The 12,518-nt window shown below is 38.6% G+C and overlaps 1 protein-coding gene across 7 annotated transcripts in view; it reads left to right on the top strand.

Moving 5' to 3' along the window:
* LOC102077612 (uncharacterized) overlaps positions 1-12,518 on the top strand; it is a 51,331-nt gene that overhangs the window by 23,809 nt on the left and 15,004 nt on the right. For 6 of the 7 annotated variants that reach the window (XM_025899999.1, XM_025899998.1, XM_025900001.1 and 3 more), the window contains 6 exons: positions 327-524; positions 883-1,041; positions 10,234-10,311; positions 10,564-10,720; positions 11,567-11,611; positions 11,757-12,224. In XM_025899999.1, coding sequence (XP_025755784.1) covers positions 327-524; positions 883-1,041; positions 10,234-10,311; positions 10,564-10,720; positions 11,567-11,611; positions 11,757-12,224 — 1,105 coding nt within the window. The remainder of the gene's footprint in view (positions 1-326; positions 525-882; positions 1,042-10,233; positions 10,312-10,563; positions 10,721-11,566; positions 11,612-11,756; positions 12,225-12,518) is intronic. The other variant, XM_019346257.2, reaches the window with a different exon arrangement.

The raw sequence follows: 12,518 nt of genomic DNA, 5'->3' as shown, positions 1-12,518 counted from the left end.
ACATACCCTAAAAGACTGGCAGCTGGAATTGCAGCAAAAGGTGGTTCTACAAAGTATTGACTCAGGGGGCTGAATAATTACGCACACCCCACTTTTCAGTTATTTATTCGTAAAAAATGTTTGGAATCATGTATGATTTTCGTTCCACTTCTCACGTGTACACCACTTTGTATTGGTCTTTCACGTGGAATTCCAATAAAATTGATTCATGTTTGTGGCTGTAATGTGACAAAATGTGGGAAAGTTCAAGGGGGCCGAATACTTTTGCAAGCCACTGTACATTTGTTGTTGTAGCCAATTGGACTGACTGAGTCCTGTCTTGCCAGATCCTGTCTCTGCAGGCAGAGGAGGCACAGAAGGAGAGCCAAGTGGAAGAGTATGAGAGGGAGCTTTCCAGAGCCAGATGGAGGCTGAGGAAGCTAAGAGAAGAGGTGAAACAGGCCAAGAGGAAAGTGGAAGAGGCTGGAGAGCGGAACAGTCCTCTACAAGACTCAATCAGACAGTCTTATGAAGAGATCCTGCAGGTACAACAATCACTACAAGGATGTTTGAGTGCATCTGTCCATAAAGTGTTCATATCAATGATTTCTATTTTATTAATATCACTTATCCCTTAATACTTTAAAAAATTGACCATTTTTTTCATTCAACCATTTTCATCTGTCCATGACTGCACTAAGAAAGTGAATGAAGTAAATAACTATTCACTTTCTTGGTAGGAATACAGGTTTTTTTTCTGATATCAGAGAAACACAAAAAACCACAATTTTTGCATTTAATTATCTCGATTAAAATATGTGTTGTGAAAAGAGGAAAACATGTATCTGGTTTAACAATACCAGCTTTTCATGTTCACCCCACACCTGTGTGTGTTTCTTGCAGGAGGAGCACACGCTGTATTCTCTGTCAGGAGGTGCAGTCACTCCAGAAAGCCATCTGGATGAATCAGCTTCTCCTGCAGACACCACTGAAGATAATCTGCCTTCTCTGAGGCCATGGGGAAGGAGCCAATCACTGCCTGCCTATGCTGACCTCATAATGGTAAATGGCAATGATGATGGCGAGTACAACTTACTGAATATGAATGAAATTTTTGGAGGAAAATAAATATTTAGTCTTCTTTGACAAACAGATGTCATTAGTCCAACAAAACTATAATAAATTGAATATTCTTGTATGGGAAACATAAATACACCTGTGGTCAGAGAAGCTACTGTTTGTACAGATTTACATGGCTGCCTCTAGCACAGGTCATACAGCTGTGACGTGTCTTTCTCCCTGGACACCATCTGTGAACTGTTTCAGATTATCTGCTCTAGGGCTGATTAGTCAAGTCCAGTTGTTTGATACACTTCAAATAATTAATTAGTATTTTTTTTTTATCTCTTTCCATACTCTCAGGGATCTACAGCCTTGTATTCTGTGGAATACAAGAGATGTTTTAGGCATGATAACATGACACACTTCAACAACAAAAAGAACAGCAGATCCTGAAAGTTTAAATAAGACATATGTTACCTGCCACTCCCTAAATCTTTGCAGGGAGCCATTTGCAGTGGTGTAATAACCAGAGACCAAAGAGAGTCAGTGACACTCTGATATGATATGATATATATTTTACACATATTCATAAATATTGCATTTGTCAAGACAAAAATCTGTCAAAAAGACTGTACAGAATGTCCTCTTTTGTCTTTGTAACAGCAAAATGAAATAATAATAATAATAATGATAACTGTGGGACTTCCAGTTTGGTGAGCTAGACCAGTGTTTCCCAACCACTGTGCAGCGGCACATAGGTGTGCCATCTGAAATGATCAGGTGTGCCGTGGAAGATTATCTGGTTCCACCTGATTAGTACTCTAAGCGATCGGCATGAATAACGGGCAGAACAATTAAGCTTTCCTCCACTAGAGGGCAGTACAACTACCTGCTCTAATTAAATGGGTTGCCAACTGCCAGTAAAACAGAAGAAGGCGAAGAAGAAATTACATAATAGTCATGCTGTGAGACGACACAGCGCGTAATAGCAATAGATAAATATTTGAAAAGATGAAGTAGTCAATCTGACCTGAGTCCTGGAGAAAACTCCAACCCAGATGAAGACCCTAGCATGAGTAGTGGTCAGAAGAAAGCAAAAAAGGTATACTGGGGACATTCCGCTATACCTGGTGTGTGGGGAAAAATTGTCAACATGCTTTTTGTGACAGTTTTGTTTGGTGGTGTGCCGTGTGATTTTTCTAATGTCAAATATGTGCCATGGCTCTAAAATGTTGGGAAACACTGAACTAGAAGATGGCAGGATAGAAGAGCACATTCCCGATGTTTGAGTTAAAAATAGCACAAGGCAACTTGATTCAGTAAAGTTTCTTTTGTGAAAATAAGAAATAAGAGTGAGGGCTTCAAAATGCCAAAAAATAGGGAAAAAAAGAGGAAAAATAGAAAGAACTCTATGCAACACAAGCTACATGAGGGAGACACAGATGACCAGATCTCACCTGCTAACAGCATCATAGAAGATAATGGCAAGCAAGCAGAGGCTAGTGAAGAACAATCAGAGAACTAAAGGAATTCAGAAAAGACAACTGTGCATAGCTGAAAGGAATCAGAGAGGATATAAGTAAAACAAACAAGAAAGTGGAAGAGGCTGAAGAAAGAATCATGAAACCCGAATACAACTTAAGGAGGAAGCAGTAACAGAGATGGTGAAACTGCAAATCGAAATGGACGACAAGCTGATAGACCTAAAGGGACGATCCAGAAGAGAAAATATTAGAATATATGGCTTATATATGGCAAGGATTGTAGGAGTCTCCATCACTAGTGGATTTGCCCGACTCCACTGACCTGCAGGTGGAAAGAGCACTAGGGCTGCCACAAATGATTATTTTGATAGTCGACTAGTCACCGATAATTTTTTCAATTAGTCAACTAATCAGATCATGCATCCATTGGATGTAAAATGTACAGCTTATTGCATCAGCACGTGTCTGCTCTTATATAACTATCATTAGCTTACAGCTTGAAGTGTTTCAGGTATGTGCTAACTAAAAATAAAGACAAGATGATAGTTTATTAAACTTTTAATGAAATTTGCAGATTGTTTTGGTGGAGTTTAATAAAGTCAGCCGTCTGCTCCTTGCCATCTAAAATATAACAGGACACTGGAGTATATTCTCGATCATCTCACACTTCTGTTTAATCAGTTGTCTGCTTGACGTTTATTCAGCTGTGTGACAACTATAACTTTAATCTCAGCCAAATCGATTTACTCAGGAACAAATAAAACACTGAAAAAAGCCAAACAATAACATTTTTAAGTTATCTAAGTGACTTATATATCATATTTAACCTGAGTAGCGAAAGACCGCGGGGATCTGAAAATGATGTGCCGGGAGTCTGGTGTTTTACGCCGGCTCTGGTGAGCCTTGAACCCCGGCTAGCTATCGAGCTGGTGGGTAACAGACGTCTCAGAAAATGTCGGGGCACTTTTACAAATATGTGATGTCTTGATAAACCGAACAGATATTTGAAGTTTACACAGTTACATTCTCGCCTGAAAATATGTTAAAAGTTTATTTTGTGACCCAGAAAGAATAATAAGAGTAATATTAAAACTAACTAGCTGCTGCCATTGTTGGAAACTGGAATTGGCTGAGCCGCGCTATGAATTCTGGGATAGGTTGGTCCACGAAGGACTCACCCAACCCATCCTTCAAATCTGGGAAAAAGGAGGATGCATTTGGAGGAATCTTCAAATTTGGAAAGCCTTCGTCGTGTCGCTGTAACGTAATCGGCCTACAAATGCGGCCTCCAAAGGATGCAGCCTGAAATTTGGATACAGCTACGATACCGGAGACTGCTTTTTCTTCGGGGTTTAATGGCAGCTGGCATCCTTGTACATGCAGTGCTGCCACCTACTGTTTCAGTCAGTTATTACACTCTTACACTCTTAAATCCTACTATTTATTCCTGCGTCTTTCTGAATCTTACAAAGCTTCAAACGACGCATCGACTATTAAATTTGTTGTCGACAATTTAGATAGTCGACGTAATCGTGACTAGTCGTCTAATCGTGGCAGCCCTAAAGAGCACACTGCGCTCTGGTGCCAAAGCCGCCACCAAACTTCAGATTGAAAGAAACAATACTGAAAGCAGCCTGGCAGAAACATGGATTTGGATAGATTTGAAATAGGATTAACCTAGATCATGATTATGCAGCTTAGGTTTTAAGTCGGCGAAGGGAATATGGAGAGGTGAAGTCTGTGCTAAGAGAGAGGAAAATTCAATTTCAAACCCCATTTCCAGCGAAGATGAAAGTTTTTCTGGTCATTAAACACCTGGAGACTTTATTGGATGTTATCGATGGTTAAAAACAAAAGCCCGAGGGAGTCGGGAACAGACTCAGGACGACAAGGAAAGACTCCAAGTATTTGGATGCCAAAGGTAGGGATGACCAAAGAGTAAGTTACATATATTAGTAAAGATTTCTATATTATAAAAGGTATAATGGGGGAGGCAATACAGAGAAAAAGAGAGAAAATTCAGGGGCTCTACCAATGCAGCTAAAAGAACGGTCATTGGCCGGATAATGGAAGAGGGCCCTTTCCCACCGGAGGGTGAGAGAGGCCCGCCTGAAGCCCCCCTTACACCAGGGCTTTCATAGGGTCGCTTTTTCTTGATGTTCATTTAAAATCAAGAGTTCGTTTTATGGCTGATGTTCTGGATAGCTGTAATATTTATGTATAATGTTTACATATGTAGGTTTAGGGAGTGGACCGATTATACTGGGTTCTACTACCTCAAGAAGAATCAGTCAAAGCATGATATCTACAGGAGACCCACCTAAACTACAAGGAACAAGAGAAATTAAAAAGAATGGGTTTTACAAATGTATTTTCATCATCTCATAATTCTGGATGAAGACGAGGAGTTGCCATCCTTTTATCAAGCAAACTGCATTTTGAAAAAACATTTGTGATAAGAGATAAGGAGGGGTGATTTATTTCAATAAGGGGAAACATTGAGAGGAATTCAATTACACTGCTAAATGTGTATGCACCACCTGACAGTGATATCCCTTTCCTCAAGAAAAATATTGGCATGATGGTATCAGAGACAGTAGGTCCTCTAATCTGTGGAGGCGATCTAACGATAAACTTAGAACCAGAACTGGATATCTCTAACAGAAATGTGCAACATACAAAATCAAGCAAAACTAAGAAAATAAAGATACTACTCAACAATAGATTTTTTTTTTTTAAATTTTTAATATTCGGAAAAGATGAAGATTGAATAAATACTTGTGAAATTGGGAGGCTAGATTTAAGCGGTCATGCACCTGTATACCTGTCAATTGACTTAAACTTATAACCAAAAATAAAAAATTGGAAATTGAATTCGAGCATACTCAAAGATCCCCACATTAAAGAGCAGACCCACTTTTATTTGGAAACCAATGACAATGGTGACATGCGCCCGATATTCCATGGGATGAAAAAAGCAGTTCTAAAAGGAAGAATCAGAGCAGTATCAAGAATCAAGTAAACAGCTGCTGGACATGTTTGCGAGGGAAGATAGCCCAAACAAATATAGAGGCATTATTTCTGGCTTATACAACTGGCTTAAAAACATGGAAACACACTCAACTCTATATATTAACGTAAAGTGGGAAATGGAGGGAGGAAAAACGGACAACATTATGGACATATCAATGGAAATGTAGCGGCTCACAGAAAGTATAGCAAAATATTTTATTACCCCTTACCAAATATCTTGCTGTGAGGGCAATTCACTGGGTAAATACTAAAGGAAATCATTGTCATGTCTTCTGGGATTGTCATGGTATTAAAACCTAGTGGCAGGAAATACACAATGCAATACAACTTTAGGAAGTCATCTGCCTTTGGAGAGCAAAATTTAACTTTTTGGACTAATGCCTGAAGGATGGCCAAAGAGAGACAAATATCTGTTTATTATTTTGTTGGTGGCAGCCAAGAGAGCCATTACAAAAAATGGCTCTCACAGAAAGCCCAACTCTTAGCATGTGGATGGACATCACTGTACACTGTAAAATGTAATATTGTGTTTAATTAAAAATATTAAATAGGCTGAACTCAATTTTTATCAATTTGTTATTAGAACTCAATTTAAATAAGTTACCAGTACTTTTTATGCAAAAATGCTGATAAACTCCATTTATTTGAGTTGTCTTAACTTAGAATAACTAAGTAAGCTGGAAGTTTTGCTTCTCAGTGCGGAAGGATGAAAGATGTGTTTTGAAAATGCCACGTGACTACCGTCCTCCTCCCTCTCGGATCAGTCCGCATGTTCACGGTGCATTTTTTATGGAATATGTTGAGCAAACCTGGAGAAGCGTCAGCTCAAGATATTATTGTTGTCATTGCTGTGGATCTTTACCTGATACACTGACTTGGTGAGTAAATGTTTACTCTTATTCAAACTGATTTTGTGGCTTCTCTTAGTTTAGCACCAGGTTTAAAATCTTGCTAGCTAGTTAGTGTTAGCCTAGCGTTGCTGCTGCCGCTGGGCTCATGTTACTTAAAAATTAACACCACAGCCTTAAAAACCTTACATAAAACTATGTGGTGAAATTTTCTGTTGATTGTTTGAAATAAATAAGTGAGATAAGAGCCCAGACAAAATTCTTCGGGAGGTGCAGCCGTTAGGGGTGGGGTAGGTGTGGGACGTGGGGGGGTGGATAACAGAGCTCTCCGAAAACGTGGAAGCACTTTTGCAAATATGTGATATTTTGATAAATTAAGTAGATATTTGAGCATTACATAGCTACATTGTCGCCTGAAAATATCTTAAAAGGTTATTTTGTGACCCAGAAAGGGTAGTCTGGGGAAAAGGAGGATGGCATTTGTCGCCGCGGTTGTCAGAGCCTGTGCTTACTTGTAAGCGCGGCAGTGGCGGAGGAGCGCCGCTGAAAAACTTATTACTTTTTCTGGGTCACAAAATAAATTTTTAAGATATTTTCAGGCGAGAATGTAGCTGTGTAAATTTCAAATATCTGCTCGATTTATCAAGACATCACATATTTGCAAAAATGCTCCGACGTTTTCGGAGACGTCTATTTTTTTTTCATGCTTTGTGGCAGCTTTAGAACATCTGTGGCATCTATTAATGTCAAATCTAGCCTTTATTTAACAACATAAGCAAACTCTATGTTACAATGATTGCACAGCCATTAAGGATCAAATCAGTTTCTGAAAAATGTTGTTTTTTCTCCCTCTGCTTGCTTCTTACTGTCTTTGAGGCTCGGGACCAGCACTCCTGTTGTTGGACAGAAAGACATCAACTCAGTGGTAAGTATTTTGGTTTTCCAATATATTAGCAACTGTCAGTGACATTTATATTAATCAGGCTGAACTTTAATCATACTTTAGATCAGCCTGTTTTACTTATTGTTTTGTTTGTGCTTTGGTTTGGGGAAGTTGTTTCTTTACTGATCTTTTCCTGTCTTCTGTTATTAGACTTGTGATATGACTGCACTGTGCTGTTGCTGGTGACTCCAGTTAATTCTACAAGACATGCTGTGTAAGTAAACAAACAACAACAACAGTTTGGTCTGCATTTCTTGAAAGATCACATCCCCCAAACTTAGTTTAGAGGGTCTACACTGTATATAGTGAAGTCTGCAAGTTTTCTAACAGCAAAATCTGTTTTGTGCCCAAAATCATTTTGCACATCATTAGAATGAAAGTTATTGGCCATGTTTGCATAGCCCTTTTTTAAAATGATGCTTTCATGACATTATTGTGTGTTGGGTGGTGGTCAGGGCTATGCAGACTGACAATTTGGGACATTGAATGTCACCTCTCCGGTGGGGAGGGAGCCTGAAATTGTCTAAATTGGAGTCTGTTCTATACCAAATGCAGAAAAAAATGTTTTAAGAAAGCAATTAAGTTCATGTTCCAAAAAATATGATTGTTTGCTTGCAGGACAACAGGAGAGATGAGTCCTCCGTCACAGATGGTGTGGTCAGTGAAGATGGTCGCCTGCAGGTTCAAGCTCATTGCATTTCCAACCCACATCCACTGCCACTGTACTGAAGGGAAGTTAAAGACTTTCTTCTGCACCTACATTTGGATCACCTCGATCCATGACAGTCATTCAGGCAGTAATGTCTGGACTGGAAACAAGCCATCCTTAAAATAATACAACATTCCAGCTCATGTGTTGGAATGGAAAACAAATGTGTTGTTTAAATTAGAGACTGCACTTGTGACAGAACAATAAATATTTTATTTTGATTATATAAGTAATGTAAGTACAAAACAAACTGTGGTAGACCTAAACTTATTTTCAGAATAATTACATCTGAGACTTTGTTTCATTGTAAAATTATAACAGTGATGGCAATATAATTGTTTGTTGTTCAGCAGAACAGTGTCCAGTATGTTGGCTGTTATACTTTGTTGTGTTTGAAAATAAAAGTTGGGCTCATTTTAACATCATTACAAAAATTGTTGTTAATTATTTTTAATCATATTCAGGTTACCACAAATTGTTTTTTCATTTAGTTGAACTTAACATGTTTGTCAGTAGGTAAACAATTAGTATTGTACAGTCAGAAATATCAAGTTATTGTTAATACTGCAGATTTGCAATGTATAAGTTGTCCTAACAGTCATCTTAAGTAAGCTTTACTTAGTTTTTTTGAGGCAACGAGTTTCCATAATTTTTTTGAGTTCTGGGAACTAACACGGCTGTACAGTGTACTCAAAATGAGTAAGTTGCCCTAACTTGGTCATCTTACGTAAACTTGATCCAATTTTTTTGAGTTCTGGGAACAAATGAGCTTGTACAGAGTACTCAAAGTAAATAAGTTGTCCTAACTTAGTCATTTTTAGCTAAGCTTTACTCAATTTTTTTGAGGCAACGAGTTTCCATAATTTTTTTGAGTTCTGGGAACTAATTAGATTTTACAGTGTAGACATTTACAGGATGGAGCAAATGACAGACGTCAAATATAAGAGGAACCTGTTTACTTGATGCTGGAAGAAATGGATGGACTGTCTGATACTACACAGACCGGACATTGACTTTGGATTGTACTAGTCTGGAATCGGATTTGGTGTAATAACAATTTTATGTCCATTAATGTTCCTGTTTTTGTTTTTTTGGGTTTTGGTTTGGGTTGCTTTTTTGTTTTTTAATTTTTAATTTTTAATTATTTTTTTTTGTGGGTCATGCATGTAAAAAAAAACCAGGACATTTAGGCTGTTACTTTGCAACTACTGATTAAAATGAAAGTGCACCGTATATTGATTGCTGAATGTCAATAAAAAGTAAATAACAAACACTCTTCTGTGTTATATTGCACTTTGACATGCCTAATGAGCATATATAGTTCAAGTGCTATATAACGATCAATTTATATAGCACTTTTCTGCACTTTCTGGCATGACTGTAGCTCCGGAGGCAGAACAGATCATCTATTAATTTGAACATTGGTGGTTCAATCCCTGGCTGCTCCAGTCATGCCAAATATCCCCTTTCAATATACTAACCCCAAGTTGATCACTAACACATTCATCGGAATGTAAATGTGTGTGGATGTTAAAAAGAAAATGTATGTAGAAAAAAGTGCTTCTGTGATTGAGGCAAGTTTTATAAAGCGCTTTGAGTGCTCAGGTAGAGAAGAAAAGCGCTATATAAGAACCAGTCCATTCACCATTTCACTCATTTACGCACACATTCATACTGCCATTTGTGCACTTATGCTATATCCGATCCAGTGGATGCACTGGGGGCTGTTTGGCATGAATTATCTTCTCCAGGGCATTTCCACATTTGGACTGGAGGAGCCAAGGCATTGAATATGAGACATTTTAAAAACACTGCTTAACAAAGTTATTAGACCATAAAAAGATATTTATAAAATCAAAACAAAAAACACAAATATTTTAGAAATCTATCAAAAATGAATTTAAAACTAATATCAGTATTTAGCAGGGAAATATAGATATGAATTCACATGTATTCTCTGGGGAGTCAAAAATGAATCAAGCTCACACATGTGGACTATTAGTGTGTGATCTAGAGTTGTTTGTGATATTTTTTCGTCAGTATATTATTCTATGTCTTTCATATTTATGCTACAGTTTTTGCAGGTTTTTATCATGGAGAATATTTATGTGTCTTGTGTTTTCTTTTCTGTGATATTTTAGTAACTATCTCTCTCTGTTCTTCCAACACCTCCAGGGGGGCAGTGGTTCACCTTTCTGCAATAATCTAGTCGGTACCAGAGAAGAAGATGACAGTGGGACCAGCTCACCAAAGGTAGCTTCGCTCTTTCAGAACATGTCGTGTCATGCATAGCACGAATTATGTGCAAAACATTTTAGGCTAAAATCCATCCAAAAACTTGACATTGTCATCAGTGCTGACTTTATTGATATGAAATCAGAATTAATTTAAAGACCTTTAACCAGTCTAACTTGGCAGCACCACCTGTCACTACTCAAAGACATCCTCCTTAGTTTTGGATAGAGCCATGGTGTTGTGACCTCTGGTTGTCACCCATGTCCACAGATGGATAGGTCTGACATAGAGGATGGCCTGGAGGAAGGGGAGCTCAACAACGAAGGGGAAAACGAAAGAGACCAGGAAGAGTTCACTATGAACCCCAACCCTCTCAGCCAGCTGGACTTCTACCAAGCCAACCCCTTCGCCCGCTGTCAGTGTGACCGTATGTAACAAATTCAGAGGCTGAGCTACTATTACTGTTGTGGATTTCAGACTTTGGCACTCTTTTTGCTCTACTTTACTTTGAAAGAGGTGACACACATTGCTGAATTGGAGTGGGTATCCGTTCACTTTGCATTGCAGTACTGAAAAGTTAAGAAAAGTTGCATTTCTCAAACATCAACCTAGCCCCCAGACAGTTAAATCTGAATTATTCAAATGCTGTGCCAATGCATCTTTCCAAGCAAATCACTGAAGAGTGTGACTTTGTTTGCTTGGGTAGTTTGGCATCAATTTGAAGAAGTGGTTGATCATTGCAATACCTAATCTTCCTGTTAGAATGTGAACACACTCAAGCACTACGGCTACACTCAAAAGTGATGTAATTTAATTGTTTGAGGGTTTAGTGATTTGGCCTTAAGGTGGTGATTGGAACTGGACATGAACTATGGCAGCCAGAGGACTGGGAATCAGACTTGTTAAAATCCAGCCTCTGGGTTTGATGAAGACTACAGCTTTTTTTCTGTCAGAAGGGACAACTTAATTCATGCACAAGTAGAACTTTTCCCACTAGGACACCAGGCAGCTCTGATCCTGGGGCTGTGTATGTGGTTTAAACTCTGGAGTAGGTGAGGACTCGAGTAGGGGTCAGAAAATAAACCAACCCAAGCTGGGCATCAAAACTCCTTCAACTCTAGGGACTGGAGGGAGCTAGGCTCTGACATGGTGTGATAAATGATGATTTTTCTCTTTGGCAAACTAATCATATATGCTTTTTTTACCTGTACTTTTTGTTGCAGTGGTATTAATAAAGTACACTGATTTCATTTCTTTTTCACATTATTTATAGATGACCTCTTCAATGAAGACCTATTCCTTAAAACAGACTCATCTGGTGAGTTATAATAGACCACTAATCTAAACAGTACTTCACTTGACATAAAGAGGCTCTTGTTCATTTCGTTGTTTTGTTACTCAATTTAAATACTGTTCTTAGCAAAATTTACAAGCATACACTCTTTAAATATTCTGATTTTCAGATGGCTTTGGTTCTGACCCTTTCAAAGGCAGCGACCCCTTCGCAGCAGATATTTTGTTTCCGTTGACGAATACTGTCACTGGTGAGGGCACAGGAAATGCCGGTGACGAAGCAGACACCAGTCTGTCTTGTGTTGAAAACAAAGCTTCAACGGGAACTCAGTGCTTTGAGTCAGAATTCCCAGATGAAGACAGTGACATAGAGATTAGCTACAGTCGAGAGGACCTGGACACCATTGCTATGGTAGATGATTCTCATGGATTTAAACCCATTCAGAGTTCGTCAGAAGAGCTGGGGCCAGAGCCTATCCGAGGCTGGCGTTCCCAGGGACAGTATTCTGTAGAATCGGACCCTAATGGGTATGAGCTTGATCTTGGTGCTGTCTCCCCACCCTCCGACATAGAAGAACATAGTCTGGGATCTCTGGCTGGAGAGGCTATTACTCAGTCATCAGCAGGATTAGAGCAAGGTAATTTATATTTTAGTCACATCCCCAGTTATCAAACATGACAGTTTTTCAGTTTTACTTTTTATTATTTTCATTTACAGTATCTCACAAAAGTGAGTATACCCCTCACATTTTTGTAAATATTTTGTTATATCTTTTCATGGGACAACAATGAAGATATGACACTTTGATACAATGTAAAGTAGTCAGTGTACAGCTTCTATAACAGTGTAAATTTGCTGTCCCCTCAAAATAATTCAACACACAGCCATTATTGCCTAAACTGCTGACAACAAAAGTGAGTACACCCCTAAG

This window comes from Oreochromis niloticus, linkage group LG18 (genome assembly GCF_001858045.2).
Source record: "Oreochromis niloticus isolate F11D_XX linkage group LG18, O_niloticus_UMD_NMBU, whole genome shotgun sequence".
Lineage (NCBI taxonomy): Eukaryota > Metazoa > Chordata > Actinopteri > Cichliformes > Cichlidae > Oreochromis > Oreochromis niloticus.
Note: the sequence above shows the minus strand (reverse complement) of the source record. Positions and strands in the feature narration are given on the sequence as shown.